This window comes from Myotis lucifugus, unplaced genomic scaffold (genome assembly GCF_000147115.1).
Source record: "Myotis lucifugus unplaced genomic scaffold, Myoluc2.0 scaffold_116, whole genome shotgun sequence".
In the NCBI taxonomy this organism is placed as follows: Eukaryota; Metazoa; Chordata; class Mammalia; order Chiroptera; family Vespertilionidae; genus Myotis; species Myotis lucifugus.
The window spans coordinates 1,483,836-1,501,591 of NW_005871164.1; the positions used below are offsets into that span (position 1 = coordinate 1,483,836).

The following is a 17,756-nucleotide window of genomic DNA, read 5'->3' on the forward strand; positions in this document are numbered from 1 at the left end:
ATGTTTTCCAATAGTTTTCTTTGCCTCTGATCTCTGTGCTGGTGCAGAGATGGAAATTTCCAAACAGAGCCTTTAACAGTCCATTACTTTTCACCCCACGTTATATAATTTGGTTTTAAAGTCGAGCTTCCAAGGCAAACTGCCACGTGTGTGAATACCCGTCTGGGAGAGAGACTAATCTTCCTCTACTCGAAAAATAACCAGCGCTTTCTGCGCCAGAGTTATGATTATGTCCCCATAAACATTCACGCAGGACTAGGAACAGCTCCTCAAAGAAAAATGCTGGGAAGCGGGTAATTGGAATGAGCTATGTGCATTTCACTGAGCTTTGAAAGAAAGTGCAAGAAGATTGATCTCCGATCTGTTCCCATGGATTCTGTTTTTGTCTTAAAGAACACCACGTGAGGAATCCGACAGTTTCTGCATCTCAGTGGGAACATCTCGGGAAAAAAAGGCTTTCTGTAAGTGTGCCCTGTGACTGCATCCCAGGCACCATTTCTCAGGCATAACAAGAGGAGAAGACCTGGACGGTGGTCCTTTTCTGGGCGGTGTTGTGTCCTGGCTCTTACCTGCTTTGCCTTTGCCATGGATGTGACTGTTTTAAAAGCCAAAGAAACCCTGTCCATTTGAGCTGCAGATGGCAACACGAAGCAAACAACAATGCTAACAACCTATTTTTTAAAGTCCCTCTTCCCCCAAAGGGAAGTAGCAATTCTGCACTACACATCCATGCTGATGCTGAGCCTCGGTCCCTGCAGCCCAGCTGGTAGACCAGAAAGAGAGAGGAATGCTAAGGAGTGGCAATGACCCCTGAGAGGAACAATAAAGGTGTCCGTTAAAACAACAGGCGCAACAACAACAAAACAGACCTGAAACGAGATCCAACAAGAACATTCTTTTTCCTCATAGGAGGGATGGGTGGGTTTCATTACTCAGAAGCCTCTGATTACCCTTCCCAAAGTTTTTTGTTGAGTTTCATTTTCAAGGCTGTTAACCACTGATGCCAACTTAATTATGGCAAGCAAACAACCAAGCCATAATGCAGGAGGCCAATTGTTAGTTTTACTTTCGTTTTGCATTAGATGTGGACTTCTCTGCTCATTTATAATTTTCTGAGCCAGACAGGTTTCTGCACAGTCACTTGCTTTTCCTCGGCCGGTGTCTTTGTCCCCCAGTTTGCCACAGGGGATGGAGGGAATAGATATTTATGACTTATTATCTCAGCATTAACAGTGCCCTTCAATGATTTATGAAACTGCTCTTGCATTTTTAACCTTGGAGTCTTTCAGATCATTGTTCTGAAGTGGTAAGATTTACATAGTGGAGCACAAAGATTCATCAACAGTTTCTTGCATACAAATTCACCCAAATGTAGGAAAAATTGAGTTCTTGGTTGCATAATGGCTCCAGATGGGATGAGCAGAGAATATCTAAGCATTTAACCCAAAGCACCCTTGTATTTGTCACCGTGAACATGGCATTCTTATCTACAGAAAATATCCGCACACTAAAATGTAGTTAGACTTATGTCCCAGTATCAGTGAATCAAAATTCTAGAATGTCATGTACATCTTAACTCAACTCACTAGTACATGAGTTCCTTTCCCTTTCAAATTGTGACAGTGATTTATGATGAAGGATTTGGTGTTCATTTTAGGCAAAAGGGCAGGTGATGTTCGGGACAGTGAATCTCCCCCGTTCTTTCTCTAGGGGCCCCTGGAAGCACTGTGCTGGAATTTTCCCAATTTTGAGCAGGGATTTCTCACCAGGTGATTTTGCAGACACTGACAGGGGGCCACCCACAGCCACCATTTGCCTTCGTCCTTACAGCAAGTAGTGGCCATGAGATGATGTTCCGACCAATGAAAGGTAGGCAGAATTTGTTTGGGGGACTTTGGGAGAGCTTCGTTTTCTTATAAAAGGAAAAGCTGAAGAGAACAGCTCCTTGGTGCTGTCCCTTCCCTTTAATGGGAATATAAGCAGCTACCTTGTTACCAACCGGCAACAAACCAGTAGATAAAAAGCCACCTTGCTTAGGGGAGTGAGTAGGAAAATGGTGAGAGCCTAGGTCTTTGATGACATCTCTGAGCTGTGAGAATAACCCCAAGGCCACCTACTTCTGGACTAACTTATTAGGCAAACAATAAATGTCTTATGGGTTAAGTCCCTGTTACTTGCAGCAAAACCATTCTTAAGTGACACAAAGTGAGGTCTAGGGTGGAGGCAAGAACGTAACAGAATTTGGGAGCTGGTTACTCCTCTTTTGAAACCAGGCCCCATACACTAAGGAAGGAGACAGGCCCCATACCCTAAGGAAGGGTACAGACCACATGCGCCTTGATGCCCAGGAGCCACTGCAGCCAAAGCTCCTGTGGCTTCCACATGAGACCGGCACCTGGGTGTGATGACAGTGGCACTAACGGTATTCAATAAGCAGGGCGAGAATCAAGCAATGAGTGGAGTCTTACAGTTCAGCGAAACAGTGTAAGTGCAAGACGGGCAGTAGGAGAGCAAAAACAGTCTTTCCCCCCAATCCCTCTGTGGTTTAGTTTGCCCAAACCAAATGGTCTGGAAGCACATTTGCAGCGCAAAGTCTGGGCTGCCTCTCTGCTATGGAATGTTTCCATCTGTTCTCAACTCGCATCTCCTGCATGGGAGAGGCCCAGAGGTTTGCTGGGGAACTATCACTGGAGGTTGGGGGAGGTTTCTTTCTTCCGAAGGGAATTCATGACCCAGGTGTGTCAAAGAGAGCTCCAAATAACAACCCGTCAGTGGAGCCCTGGCTGGGTGCCTCAGTTGGTTGGAGCGTTTTGGTGTCCTGTACACCAACAGGCTGGGGGTTCAATTCCCAGTCACATACCTAGGTTGCGGGTTCTATGCCAAGTCGGGGTGCATATGGGAGGCAACCAATTGATGATTTTCTCTCACTCCTTCCTCTCTCTCCAAATCAGTAAACATATTCTAGGGTGAGGATTAAAAACGCCAAACTGTCAGCTGATAGGATTGGCTGGGTGGTGACCCGTCCCCCAGTTAGCATGACTCCCAAGTTAGCTTGGGGTGTGTGTGTGTTTCCAGAAAACACTCCTCGTCTGAAGCACGGGCAGACCAGTTTGAAGGCAAGCTGACAAATAGGAAAGCTGGTGGATTACACTTTAGAGCTGTTCTTAAATGACAATTGTTACTAATAGGGATTAGTTGGCTGTTTCTAGTTTAAGAAAGAAAAGGTATATTAAACTAATATCTTTTCTATTTTCTTCTTATGCTAGAGATTTAAGCTCCTTCATTTCTGATATAATATTTTTAAATTGCTGATATATCTGTTTAGCTTTAATTTTTATTCAAATATACTCATTCAGCAAATATTTTTTGAGGGTCTATATATCAGTGAGTGGTCATCATATGCGTGCGCATATGTGTGTGTATGTGTGTGTGTGTGTGTGTGTGTGTGTATGCATGTTTGCATGTGTGAATGACAGGGAGGATGTAAAAAGGGGGAGGAAGATTGAGAGATAGAGATAGAGATAGAGATAGAGATAGAGATAGAGAGATAGAGAGAGATAGAGAGAGAGAGAGAGATATGGGCATAGTGTCCTTTCAGGGGTCGGTGTAGAGAAATGAAGAGCATGAACTCCAATGAAGGAAATTAGGAAAAGATGCGCTTAAACACTGGAAGGATCGGGCCCAGCCAAGTGCTGGCCGGAGAACACTGAGCAGACAGCACTGTCAGAACGTCCTTCTGTCATCCTGCTGTCACTGTCGCCTACACCAGGAAGGTCAGGTCTAGCAATGCTGCTCCATTCACGCAGGTAAGCAGGGCCCCGATGGGACTCGGGTTCCACAGCGCTTGGCTGTCTCTTTGGAGTTTAACCCACTCTTAGGGAAAACGACCCCTCTGACTCGCTTTCTTCTTCTTTCCCTTCCAACAGCCAGTGGCAGGCGGGGTAGAAAGCTGCCCTGCCTTTCAAAGACAGTTAGCTGACGCTTCACTCTCCAGGCGCCTCTCTCACGCTCTGCCTCTGCCTCTTAAGGCAGCGCAATTCCCCAAAGGACCCCGGGCTGGCTTTGAAGCCCAGATCCCCTACACTCCTCACTTGGAGGCCTTCGCTGTGGAAACTAGTCAGCCTCTTGTTTCTGAGCAGATTCTCCGAGAGAAACCGGGAAACCCAAGTGGTTTGTTAGTTTCTGCATAGACAGTAAAACAGGGCCTGAAACCCATCACCCGGCGTCACATAACACGCCTGCTTCGCGGATGCTCCGAAGAAGCCTCTGCGGAGGGCGGACCTGCGCTGCACATTTGTATTCGCTCCGAACACCGCACGCACTGACTCTGGGGCTGAGCAGCGCCTGGCGCCACCGCTTCCGGCGCTGTCTCCAGTCCCTCTGCTCTCCCGAACAAGCCCAAGAAATAGAAAAACATAAAAAGCTATTGTCCATGTCCAGTGAGAAATGAAAACCACTGGACCAAGGACCACAACTTCCTTAAAATAATACAGCACTCCATCAGGATCCCTCTCCTGCTTTGCAAAGTCATAAAGCCGAATCAACACCTTGAAACATCGGGGCTTTACTCTTTTTTATTCTTTCCCCCCAAAAAGCAATTTATTATGATCTCTATGGTTTCACCTTACCTACAGCACTTAATTCAGTTCATCTCCTGCTTTGCTTTGAACTGTTAGAGACAATCAGAAAGTTGAAAGCAATTTATTAATAAGATAACATGCCCCATAGCAGCAATTTCCAACCCTTTTCATCTCATAGCACACATAAACTCATTACTAAATTTCTGCGGCACACCAAAAAATGTATTCTATATTTTGTCAATCTGACAAAAAATAAGTATACTTTTGATCCATTCACACCGGGCAGCTATTGTGTTGGCTGTTGTCATTTTTTAATTTGGAAATCTAAGGGGAAGAGGTCAGTGCCCCTGACTAAATAGTCAGGTATTGCATGTTTTAAAAATTCTTGCGGCACACCAGTTGAAAGTCGCTGCCCTAGAGCTCTGGCCAATGAAAACAGTTTCTGAATCACAACGTAGCCACAGTCCACAGTTTACTGGAAAGCAAGAATAAATGGCATCTATATATATAAAACCCAAATATGCAAATAGACCAAACAGTGGAACTGAACAACCGGTCACTATGACGTGTGCTGACCACTAGGGGGCACACGTGGAACATGGCAGGCGTCAGCAGCAGGCAGCAGAGAGCAGAACATGGCAGGTGTTGGCCAAGGCAAGATGGTGGAGCAGGTGAGTGGGGGCGCCAGACCAAGGCGGGGCACCAGTCGCTGTCATCAGGGCAAGCGGCTGCAGGCCCCGATCGTCCCTGAGGGCTTCTCCACCTCCCCCTGCTCCTGAGGGGCCATCTGTTAGCGGGTGCGAGCGGGTGGCACCATCAGCGCATGGGAGCTGAGGGGGCGGGGATGGGGCTGCTGGCAGACAGGGGACTGGGGGCCATGGTGAGAGGGTCGGGCAGGGGTGCGGAGGATGGGCCGAGATCTGACCCTGTGCCCACCACAGCCTCATGGCCCACAGTTCCTTTCAACGTGCATGCATTTGTGCATTGGGCCCCTAGTATACAATTATTTTGTTTCGTTGCAAGCTGATTCATCGCAGATTTGATTGAGACTCCTAAGTTATAGATAAGGCCTTTTGTGGAGTGTGGGGAAGGAAATACGCTTTTACCTGCGCTTGTCCTGGCCCCATAATACAATCCCTTCTACCACAATGAAAACTACAAGGTAAGGAAGAATCAGCTTAGTTTTAAAAAAGAGAATTACAAAGAAGAGATTTCCCAATTCTAGAGGAGTAAAGAGTTCTACCTGCATAAAGGGCGTAATCAAGGATTTGGTTTGGCACAAAAAGGCTGGACTTGTACTCATTGAGTACTCAGTGTAGATGACCAATGTGTGCCCGGATCATATCTCCTTAATAAAAACCTCTCCCCGGAATCCCTCTGCACCTGTCCCACTCTCAGCCTTCTCAAGGGAAGAAACAAATGGACTGATCATGACGATTAGCCTCAGGAAAGAAAAGTCCTCTCTGCACCACGGCCTTCTCATCTGTAAAGTTATAAATTAAGTCTCTCCTAGACTAAGAGATGCATGATTTTCCTTTTTTTTACTTTCAATATTATTTTGTACTAACCACAGCATAGTGATTAGACAATCATACACTTTACAAAGTGATTCTCCACCACTGATAATTTCTGGCATCATAGTTATTACAATATTATTATTTTAATATGTTTTTTATTTATTTCAGATAGAGGAAGGGAGAGGGAGGGACAGAAACATCAATGATGAGAGTCATTGATAGGCTGCCTCCTGCATGCCCCCCACAGGTTGATACTCAGCTATTACAATATTATTGATTATATTCCCTATATGGTACCTTACATCCCTGTGACTATTTTGTAACTACCAATCTGTACTTCTTAATTCCTTCATCTCTTTCACCCAGTCCCCCAAACCCCTTCCCTCCTGGCAAGTGCCAGTCTGTTTGTTCTCTGTGTCTATGAGTTTGTTTCTGTTTTGTTTGTTCATTTATTTTGTTCTTTACATTCCACGTGTAATTGAAATCACATGATATTTGTCTGTCTCTGACTGACTTATTTCACTTAGCATAATACCCTCTAGTCAGTCCACCCATGCAGTCACAAATGGTAAGTTTTCATTCTTTTTTATGGCCAAGTAATATTCCATTCTATATATGTACCACTGCCTTTTTATCCACTCATCTATTGATGGACACTGAATTGTTTCCATATCTTGGCTATTGTAAATCATTCTTGAGGGCTGTGGCCTATGAGTGAGGCCAGATGTAGGGATGGGCAGCTGGGATCACTGATAAGAGCTTCAGGAATCAGGACTAACCCATCCAGGTATCTGAGGATTCTTGTGGTTCACATAAACCAATTCATGATCGCTTCATTGAAAAGCACATGAACTCTTTAATACATGGCAGTGGAGGAAGAGGCAATGGACGGAAGCCCAGTGCTTGGCACAAAGCAGATGCTTGATGAACACAAATTCCGTTCAGCTCACTGGAATGACTTGCTCTTGGCACAAGTTTTTAGTTCAACTCAACAAATTGGCTAATTAGTCAATGCAGTCCCAAGGCTCACAGCATGCCCCATCCCTCCCCCACTCCCTAATTCGGGGATTTGCCAAACCTAAGTTTTTCTCTCCAGATCCCTGCACAAGCAAAAGGAAGGATGCATCTCAAAACGGGAAGTGAAATGGATGAGCCTTGAAAATGTTATCTTCAGTGAAAATCAGTCATAAAGACCACATACTGTCTGATTCCATTTATCTGAAACATCCAGAACAGGCAAATCCACAGAGACAGACAGTACACTGCTAACAGGCACAGGGATTCATTTTGGGCAAATGAAAAATATTCTGACATTAGAAATATATCTGCAATTCAATTATATTCACAATTTTAAGTATATTTAAAACCACTGAATTGTTCACACTAAGAAGATTATCCTATATAATAAAAGGCTAAAATGCAAACAGACCGAACTGCAGAACAACCGATTGCTATGATGCGCACTGACCACCAGGGGGCAGGTGCTCAACGCAGGAACTGCCCTCTGGTGGTCAGTGTGCCTCAGCCAGAAGTGGGGAGTGGGCCTAATCCAGCAAGTGGACATCCCCCAAGGGGTCCCAGACTGCGAGAGGGCACAGGCCGGGCTGAGGGACCCCCCTCTTCCTGCCAGTGCATGAATGTCGTGCACTGGGCCTCTAGTATCTCAATAAAATTGTTATTAAAAATGCAAAAAGAAAAATATACAGAATGTCATTATAATGATCGAAAAACTCCTGGGGACAGGGGAGGGTTTGAATTTCAGTCCCACTGGCTGTGTGGTCTTGAGCCAATTGCTAAACCTCTCTGCGTCTCAGATTCACCAACCATCAAGTGAGGATACTGTCTCGCTGTGAACCTTCTAGGACAGCTATGAGGATCCTATTATAAGGAATCGAGGCTGAATTCGAGGACTCCTTGTGAGAGACGGGAAGTGGTGTGCAGAGTGACTCAGGGGAGGCTGCGGGCCAGCCTTCTGAGGCAGGAGGATGGTGGCTGGAGCAGGTCCTGGTGAGGATTAATTCCTTCAGATGGTTATTTCTCACTGTCTCTCTGCATCTCACAAGAAAACAGATGGCCTGCCTCTGCATTATCTAGGGGGTGGGGGTTGGGGAAGCTGGGCCCTTGGGGACGTTAAGGAACCTCTTCAAAGTTACCAAGCACGGGAAGCCGGGACTGAGTGCTTTCTTCCCTAATGAAGCGCAATACCCTTTCCAACTGACAACTAAAAGCAGGGCTGGGTGCTGAAGCCTTCCGCACCGTGTGCTAATAAAACTTTGCCAGGTTTGCTAGAGCCTAAGTCAGTCAATCATTCCAGAAGTATGAAAGGGAAAAAAGGGAGAGGCAGGGAGGCAGAGGAACTCAACTGTAGATTCAGATCTTTTGGTGCCAGGAGTATATAAGGGAAGCAGGTTTCCTTTACAAAGTTCAAAGGAAACAGTGTCAGTTTTGTTTTCATCCTTCAGTTCACTTTTCTCTCGGGAGAAAACCCTCACTTTGAAGCCTCTCTGTTTAAACTCATTAGGAAAACCATCAATGAGGGAAGCTTTCATGAAGTCTTGGTGGGAGGAATTAGTGTTAGGGGAGATCCGGATCGGATCAATCTTCAAAGGGTTCATCTCTGGAGATGCCAGGTCATCTCTGGTGGCTTGTTCAGCTGGAAAGTTAACATAAACAAATGCTCCACTTACTGGAGAGCCCAAGGGACTAGAGACATTTGACGTTCACCCTGCAAATGCTGCCTCAGACGCCAGCGATGCCCTCTGCATGAAAGATGGATGCTTTTCCAAAACGAAGGGAGCAACTCATTGGAAAATGCCTTGCCCCGGAGAGGGAGGTGTTGTGTCCCACCAGAAAGGAGGAAGTGATATTGACGTTCACTGTACAGAAGCCTTCCCTGTGTGATCCATAACTTTATTGAAGTCGACACGGAAACCTTTCTAGCAGGGCTGATGTTAATACACGAAGGTATGTTTCCTGACATCTGAATCTTCTTCAAAGTTTTTTAACCTGTTGAAGTCGTCTTGGTAAAGTTAAAATATGGCAAAAAAAATTTTATCTTTGTTTTTTCACTTTATTCTTAGAGCATAGTCTATACCAGTGATGGCAAACCTTTTGAGCTCGGCATGTCAGCATTTTGAAAAACCCTAACTTAACTCTGGTGCCATGTCACATATAGAAATTTTTTGATATTTGCAACCATAGTAAAATAAAGACTTATATTTTTGATATTTATTTTATATATTTAAATGCCATTTAACAAAGAAAAATCAACCAAAAAAATGAGTTCGTGTGTCACCGCTGACACGCGTGTCATAGGTTCGCCATCACTGGTCTATACCCTTCTGACTGATTTAAAATGGTTTGGAGGGGAAGAGCATGAAGAATGGAAGTGGGATGTCTAACGGGGAGATGAGGAGAGCACTGAGAGGAGAAGGAGGGATACGGGGCAGACGGGGCCCTGGAAGATGAACAGAGATCAAGGTGATCCTAACAAAATGGTTCTGGGAAAGGCAGCTGTTAGAAAGCGCCTTCCTGCTATAACACAACAGGGATCAGTAATTAACATCCTGAACATCTGTAAAGAAGGGGGACTTCACATTTTCAGTTTTCTTATAAGAATTATATGTGTGTGTGCAGATATATACAGATGGTCAGTCCCCAACTTGTACTGGTTCAACTTACGATTTTTCTGCTTTTGATAGTGTGAGAGCAATATGCATTCTGTAGAAAACAAGTAGGTAAGCTATGATGTTTGGTAGCTGAGGTGCATGAAATGCATTTCCAGCTTAAGAATATTTTTAACTTATAATGGGTTTATCAGAACTAACCCCATCGTAAGTTGAAAAGCATCTGTACAGGCAAAAATGTAACAATATACATACAATCATAGGTATGATGTGTGTGCATGGGTGCAGGTGCACACCTGGAAAAGAATGGAGGTGTCAAGGGACTGCGATATAATACTGATTAGCAGAACTGGCCCACCCCAATGACAAGCTACAGCCTAATACTTATATTTTGGTGAAATTAAGCAGAGCATAGACTTAAGAAAACATAGGCCATGGTTATCTTTCCATGAGTGGATGACTGATTCTTTTAGAGTCCTCACTTGCCATCTTTTATTTAGTTTATGAGAAAATAAGGCATCAAATTAACCTATCCAAGGCATGGAGCTCTCGCTACCCAACTGAATGAGCAACTAAGTAATCCAAAAGGAAAATCGCCATTGCTTATACAGCCATAATGCAGATGCAACATGGCATATAAATCAGTAACTCTTGTATTGCAAAACAGACAAATAGATTAATGCATGTTGCAGAGGATGGGTGAAGAGATCGATTAGGTTACTGATTCAGACCATGAACTTTCTCTCAATATACTGCATTTAACTTTTAAATAAGGTTTTGGAGAACCTGTAACATTTTGCTCACTGACAGAGCTATATTTTACTAAGGGCAGAAATTGGCTAGTCTATAAAAATTAAATTATGCCCCCTTCACTGTATCTAGTCAAGAGGAAAAACTCTAATTACAAGATTGCACTGTCAAACAAATGCAAATTCACATTCTTTACACCCTGGTTGTAACAATTCAAATGGGGTGGGGAGCTCCTATTCTGAAATGAAAATCAATATGTGAAATACTTTTCTGAGTGCAGTAAAAAGCAAGAGCAAAAGAAATGTCACTCTCAAGGGTGATGGTAAGTAGTTGCTAACTCATTACAGAGAGCTAGTGAGAGCAAGGCATTCCTTATGCAAACATTTAAATATCAATGAGTAAGGACCATGGAAGAGGCAGCACCAAAGGTCCCTTCCCCACAGCTGGGCATTATTGCTCCGGAAATGGCCAAGGGGATAAAGAGTGGTGGAAAATAAGTCTCAGCACCTAATAGGAACGGCACCCTGGGGAATAGGTAAAGGTTAATTTTAAATGTATTTCCCAACTGAAAACTAAATGTACCTGCCTCAAAACTCAAAGAGCTGAGTTTGCAGACTTAATCCAGAAAGGACTAACTGAATGCCTGGGCATATTGCATTGCTGGTATTTTTTGGAAAGAGTATGTCTTTCATTACTGTTTAATGTCAAACTTGCTTGGTTCATTAAAATCTCGTAGTCCATTTAAAACTCTGCTTTTTCTGAGGTACATGCGAAAAATGCCAGTCCACATGACACTCAAGCTGAAAAGCCTTTGCTGGGTCCTCCTATTCTTTCAATATCCACTTTGTGGCCTGTCCACTCAGCTTGTTCGCTATGCCTGTTCAGGTGAATCGGGCAGACATGAGAGCTGTCTGAGTCTTCAGCACTTTGCCTCCTTGAACTTTGCAGGCAAACCTGGCAGCATATTTTACTATATAAGGTGTGGGCTGAGGAAGCAGGTACCTTTTCATAACAGTTGGCTGGGGGACTTGGATCGAACACCTAACTTTTCTGGCCCTTGCTTTCCTCCCCTGTAACACTAAAGTATGCTCCAGATCAGCAGTGCACAACTTAGGGCACCTCAGGGTCACTTGGGGAGTTTATGGAAGACCCATGGCCAGCTATACCACAGACTTAGGGAACTGGCTTCTTGTGGGGGATGGGGGGCAGGCAGGAGGGGTAGGGGAGGGCCCAGGCATGTGGATTTGAATAAAAGTCCCAGAAGATTCCTCCGTGCACCCTTTACTGTGAGACAGGGGGCCCTTTCAGCTCTAACAGCACAATATATGTTACTGATCAAGCAAACAAACATTCTGACTTTGATTCCTAATAGTATCATTCAGCAGGCATTATTTTCTCCAGATTGGAGAAGTTGGCCCTGCAGAATTGAATGCTGGTGGGTTGTGGCCCCGGAAAGCAAGTGCTTCCGAAGAGGCCTGACCACCAGACTGCATGAAATACTATAAGTAGAGCGCGGAGCATGAAGGTAGAGCTGGGAGCTCTGAGCACACCCAGAAGACAGCCCTCCACGATTGTACTGCACTGTGGTCACTTAACAATCAGCAATGGTTGGCTCTCCATCGCTACCAACAAGAGGAGAATTAATAGTCACTTAATTGATTGGTCTCTAACAATTACCTGGAGATGAAAATGGAAGTGCTTTGAATTACCAGCCCCCCGAACATCGCTCTTCTGATTTAGGAACATGTATTTGTCTGCTTTTTATTGAATTCAGGCTCTGAAACGCCCTGTTTCCACATGCACAGGACTCCCATCCTTCCCCTCATAACTGTTTTTTCCTTCATGCCCATCAACTGTTTGTTTCTCAGCCTTCACAAATGAGACTACCTTATCACTTCCATCTCTGTCCCCCCTGGGCCTAGGACATATGGCCAGAGGAACCTGGTTTGGAGATAAGGTGTTCATCTTGACCGAACTAATAGCAACTTCAGGCCAGGCACTTGCCACCGTCTGTGCTGCAGTTGTCTGTGGATAAGTGGGTGTTACAATGCCTGCTGGACCTTTTTTACAGTGTGGCTTGGAGAAGAGAATGAAGTCGATGACACACAGCACATTGAAAGGATGTGTGGTATTCATCTTAGGCATACTTTTAGAGAGGAAGAAATTTCTCTTCGAAAAAGGACACCACTCTGGCATAGCTCTCTCCATATCTCCGCCAGATCCCAGGTTTATAAAACATGATACTCAGGTAAGCAGCGGCCTCGAGGAGTCTGAAGTTCCTAATGTGTCCACAGTGCAGCACCCCTTTTGCTGGCTCTAACCTACTGCCCGGAAGAAAGCTGCACATATTCTAAAGCAGGGGTGGGCAAACTTTTTGACTCGAGGGCCACAATGGGTTCTTAAACTGGACCGGAGGGCCGGAACAAAAGCATGGATGGAGTGTTTGTGTGAACTAATATAAATTCAAAGTAAACATCATTACATAAAAGGGTACGGTCTTTTTTTTTTTTTTTAGTTTTATTCATTTCAAACGGCCAGATCCAGCCTGCGGGCCGTAGTTTGCCCACGGCTGTTCTAAAGTAACAGAGTGTTCAGAGGGACCCCGACTCACATCACAGCAGCCCCTTTGGCAGAAGGGCAGTAACTTGCTCAGGTGCAGTGCTCGGGAACGAAACATGTAGAGAAGCAGCAGCTTGTCGAAATCATCTTTTTCAATCTTGACTAAAGGATCATCACTGAGTTTTGTTCTCTTTTACTTTTTCAATAGCCAGAATCCCGTATGACAAAGCCATGCATACTGCTTATCTCGGGACAGGTTATTCTTGTGAGCAATTACACTTCAGATTTCCCAGAAGAGGGATTTTGGCAGCAAGAACCCAGACCTAGACCAGTAAGGACTTATAGAGAACAGCCTTTAACACCACACAGCCACCAAATCATAGCACAGTGAGGAGCCATCTGCTCTCCAAATAACTGCAGTTAGCAACAAGGCATTTGTAGGCCCTTCTCCGAGAAGACATTACTTTTCCAAGGCGCTGGCTTAAGAACTACAGCCCTTGCTTTAACTTGCCAGTTGGTTAAGGAGATCATTTAACTGATGATTGCCAGAGGGAAGGGGGTGTGTGGGGGGAATAGGAGGAGGTAAAGGGGGTATAAATGATGATGGAAGGACATCTGACTTGGGGTGGTAAACACACAATGCAATATAGAGATGATGTATTGTAGAATTGTATACCTGAAACCTGTATAATTTTTTTTTAAGTCCTCCACCCTAATCAGGAACTGGGTTTCTCCCACTGGACTGGAATGTCTCCCAGAGCAGTGGCTTGAACTCTCATAAGACTGGGGTCCCCCACAAGAGGCGCTATGGAAATCTGTATAATTTTGTTAACCAATGTCACCCCTATAAATTCATTTTTTTAAAAGGAGGTCATTTGATGGTTCAATCCCTTCTTCAGGCTCTGTGGGCAGTGCAGTTCAGCAAACCAAAGAGGAGCAGGGCTCTGGTTCACTCAGCAGCATTCACCACAGGATGCTGTAGGGCTCCAGCAGCAAAGGTATCTGGGAAATGTTAGACTCTGTTTAACTCTTAACTTTCTGTAGCCTCAGGCATGGCTGACTACCAGAAACGGGGAAGACACCCAGAGATAAAGGTCAGGCTCCAGGAAGGAGCCTAGTGAATGCATAGAGTGTGCTAACTGCCTGATGGTATCTGTTAACTGAGGAATCCATTGTCCTTTCTGGGGTCTACATGACTACCCACCCCATGGGTTTACTATTAACCCCCTAGAGGCCCTGTCCTGGGTGGGCTTGTCCAGGCCGGCCACCACTGGAGCAGTGGCTTTCCCGGGTAGGTAAGTTATTAAAGCTCTTAGGAATTTGAATAAGGCTACATGTCAGTTTTTCAGAATTGATCCTGAATTGAGACTTTTGGGGGCTCTCCCCCCAACAGATGCTATTTCCCATTTTCTCAATATTCTTAACATGGAAAATTTTGTCTATGAGTTTGACCTTGGAAGTGAAGCTAGAGTTCCACCCATCTCCCCAAAGTTCCAATTGCACTTTTAGGGGCTTTGATTTCTGATAAGAATGCTGGGAGGAGCTGGGTAGTCTGCCTCAGTGAGAAGACTGATCAGCTGGAGTGAACAAGGAGGTTTCCTCTCCCAAGACCCCCTTCTTCCCTCACATAACGCCCAGGCCCTCACATCCGCCAGCCAGCCAGCCAGCCAGCCACTAAGCCCTTGGGGATGGGAACCGAATTCCTTCGAAAGATCTTGGCAATCTGTGCCTGAAATGCGATGCGCTAGTTCTAAAATTGAATGAAGACCCTGTAGTGTTTCTCAGAGAAATACGTGTGGCTCTATGACATAACACATTTCTCAAGCTCTGACCTCTGGGAACTTCAACTAGCTTCATATTTCAAGCTGCCACTGCGCACAGGGCACCGCCTAGTTGTCCAAGCAGAGCTGGTTATCCATATATTCTCTAGCCTCCTGATCAGCTGTTAGCAGAGGGAGGTGAGGGGAGTAAATAAAAAGAGGAGAGCCACTCATTAAATGCACTTCCCCGCCCCGAGTCCCTGGAGGAGAAGCCCTGGTAATTAAGCCTAATGAGATTAAAGTAACTTGGAACTCTTCATTTTCCCAGCACTGTGAAAGTAAATCTGTGATAACCAGCGTGTAGGCATGAATCAAAGTCAGCCCCCTTTCCTGTAATTTAGTGGCTCCCTCACCCACAGCGGCCCAGGCTGGGAGGGGAGGAGAGCTGCGGGCTCTTACCCGCACTTTGCTCCATCACTTCTTTCTGACACATGTCCTGGACGTTCACCGTGCAGTTCACGATGAACTCCGGGGAGGAGCAGTCGTTGTTCAGCTGGAACTCTTCACACTGGTAGCACTGGATCTGCAGCGCAAAGCCTGTGGGACAGACGCACGGGGTTCAGATCCAGCCCCTGCAAAGATCCCCGGGACACCAGGACCCTCCCCTGCCCATCCGGCCGCCCGGGTGCTCCCCGCAGCAGGGTTTCCGAGTAAAGCCGACGTGGCTGAAGCCGGCAGGGGGCGGCAGGGCGTCCAGGGTCCTGAAGGATGAAGCGGAGGTCTGCTCGCTACACCTGCCCCCAGCTCCGCACAAACAGCCGGAACAGCAACACACCTGGCCTTCCCACGCGCAAGTTGCAAGGGGGGCGTGCACCCGCGCGCCCGCATAGCCCCAGAGACGAGCGTCAGCTCCAGGCTACGCTGAAGGATTTGCCTAATTGTTAATTGGTTACAAATGACTTAATCACTACTTTGTGACTGCATTCGCAGACGCCTTTTTAGTTTTACTAATTTTTGAAGTCAGCTTTCCTGTGGCTCGGAGACTCCCAGGAAACCTCCCGGGAACCCGGAAGGAAGTGCCGGACACCGAGTGCCCTGGAGCCCCAAGTCCCGGCCTTCCTCCGGGACGGTTCCCGCAGCGGCACCGGGAGGGGCCTGTGTGCGCGCGGGCGGGCCCCCCCCTGGCCGCTATCCGACGCCCTTTCTTCCCAGCTACGAGGGCTCCCACTGGGCTAGGGTGCCCGGCCGGGGTCCCAGCTCTGCAGAGCGCAATCGGAAGACGGTCGCGCACTGGAAAGAAGGAGCGAGACGTTTTGGCATCTCTCACCGCTCCAGCCTGGCTGCTCCGCTGGGACTAGGAGCTTTCGGTCTACTAGACCTAACTCCCCTGCTTCCCCGCAGTTGAGCTGGTTCCCAAGCTCGCCCCTCCCGGCCCAGAACGGTCGCAGCAACACCATCACCCCCAGGCACGCCCCGCCACTGACTGCCCCGCGCGCCCTTCACCTGTCGGCGGCGCCACTCCCACGGGCTGCTAGAGACGCCTGACAACTTGGCGAGGCCGGGGCCATCCGTGTCTCTCCCTCGCGGAGGCCCCAGCACAGCTCGGACCCCCCGGGCTACCCGCTGCTTCTTCAGACAGTGCAGACCGAGCACCGAGCGTCTGCAGCTCGAGTCCTGCAAATCCGCCTCCTCTCTCCTCCAGCGGCGCAGGACCCGGAGACTTTCCCTCCCGGTGCCTCTGGGCTCCAGCCGCCGCCGAACTCCAGCGGGGCAGCCTCTGCGCAGCCCGGGGCGCCCGGGGCCGGCGGTGGTCGCGGTGCGCGCCCCTGCCTGGGCTGCCGGCCTCTCCTCTTACCTGGAAGCAAGAACAATCCGCAAAACGTGGCTGCGATGCCGAGGATCCACATCCTCCCGGAGCCGCGGGGCCCGGGAGCGGGCAGGTGCCTCCGAGGCGGCGAGCGCGGCGGGTCCTGCCCGCGCCGCAGCGGCGGTGGCTGCCGGAGCTTCGGTGGCCCGCGCTGCTGTCGCCGAGGCGACCGTCGCCGCCGAGAGGAGCCGCAGGTGCCGCCAGCGGCGCCCGCATCGCCCGCGCGGGGCTCCGGGCTGCGGTCGCTGCTCCTCTCGCCGGCTCTCTCGGGCGGGGCGCTGCGTCCCCGGAGTTGGCGGCTGAGACTGAAGGAACTACTGACGAAGCGAGCATCCAAAAAGTCTAGCCTCTTCTCCTCACCTCCCACTCCAGGCACCACGTGACGGCTGCCGAGTTGGGGTTGAGGGTGGCGGGCGGGGAAGGCTGGGACTGTCTTTCCACGTCCCCACCCCCCTCCTCTCGCCTCCCTCTCCAGCCTCCGCACCTCCCTAGGACAGGGAGGCTCCGGGAGAGCGTGTAGTTGTCCGAGGCGGGGGGAGAGGGGGAGCTCGGTGAAGCGGGAGGAGGGCGCAGCAGGTGCGTCGGGGACGGGCCGGGCGCTGACTGCGGGACCTGCGCGATGGGGCCGGCAGACTGCGCTCCGGAAGGGACCTCGGCGCTCCCGGGCTGGCCAGGGCCCGGCGGCTGGCGGGTCCGGTCCTCCCAGCTGGGCGGGAGCGCGCTCCAGTGCCGGCAAAGTTGCACACCTGCCGCCGCCCAGGCTGTTGCGCGCAGCTGCGCCCTCTTCCCCCCGAGTAGCCCCTGGGTCATCCCCAGGCTCGGCTGCAGCTGCGGCCGGGCGGGCGGGTGTGGCGGGCCCTGCCCGGACCGGCGCGCCAGCTCCAGGCAGCCCCCCTGTCCGCTGCCTCCGCGCCCCGCGGGAGGGTGCGGCGACGCTGCCCCCGAGAGGGCCGCCCAGGACCGCTGCCGCGACCTCCCACTAGGAAGCAGATTGGAATGGGGAAGGGAGTTGCTCTATCCCCTTCTCCCAAGGCCGGGAAGCTTCCTCCTGTCTCAGATCCGTGGGCCATGAATACGCTCCCGCGTCCTTCCGGGGC

General features: G+C 48.4%; 1 protein-coding gene across 2 annotated transcripts in view; it reads right to left on the bottom strand.

Annotated features, from left to right (window-relative positions):
* LYPD1 (LY6/PLAUR domain containing 1) overlaps positions 1-17,021 on the bottom strand; it is a 36,717-nt gene extending 19,696 nt beyond the window's left edge. Inside the window, exons 1-3 of one of the 2 annotated variants that reach the window (XM_023757883.1) lie at positions 16,806-17,021; positions 16,648-16,677; positions 15,252-15,389 (exon numbers count right to left, since the gene is read on the bottom strand). In XM_023757883.1, coding sequence (XP_023613651.1) covers positions 15,252-15,389; positions 16,648-16,677; positions 16,806-16,992 — 355 coding nt within the window. In that variant the 5' untranslated portion in view covers positions 16,993-17,021. Of the gene's footprint in view, positions 1-15,251; positions 15,390-16,647; positions 16,727-16,805 lie in introns of those variants that run through there. The other variant, XM_006093464.3, reaches the window with a different exon arrangement.
* Positions 17,022-17,756: the final 735 nt, after the last annotated feature.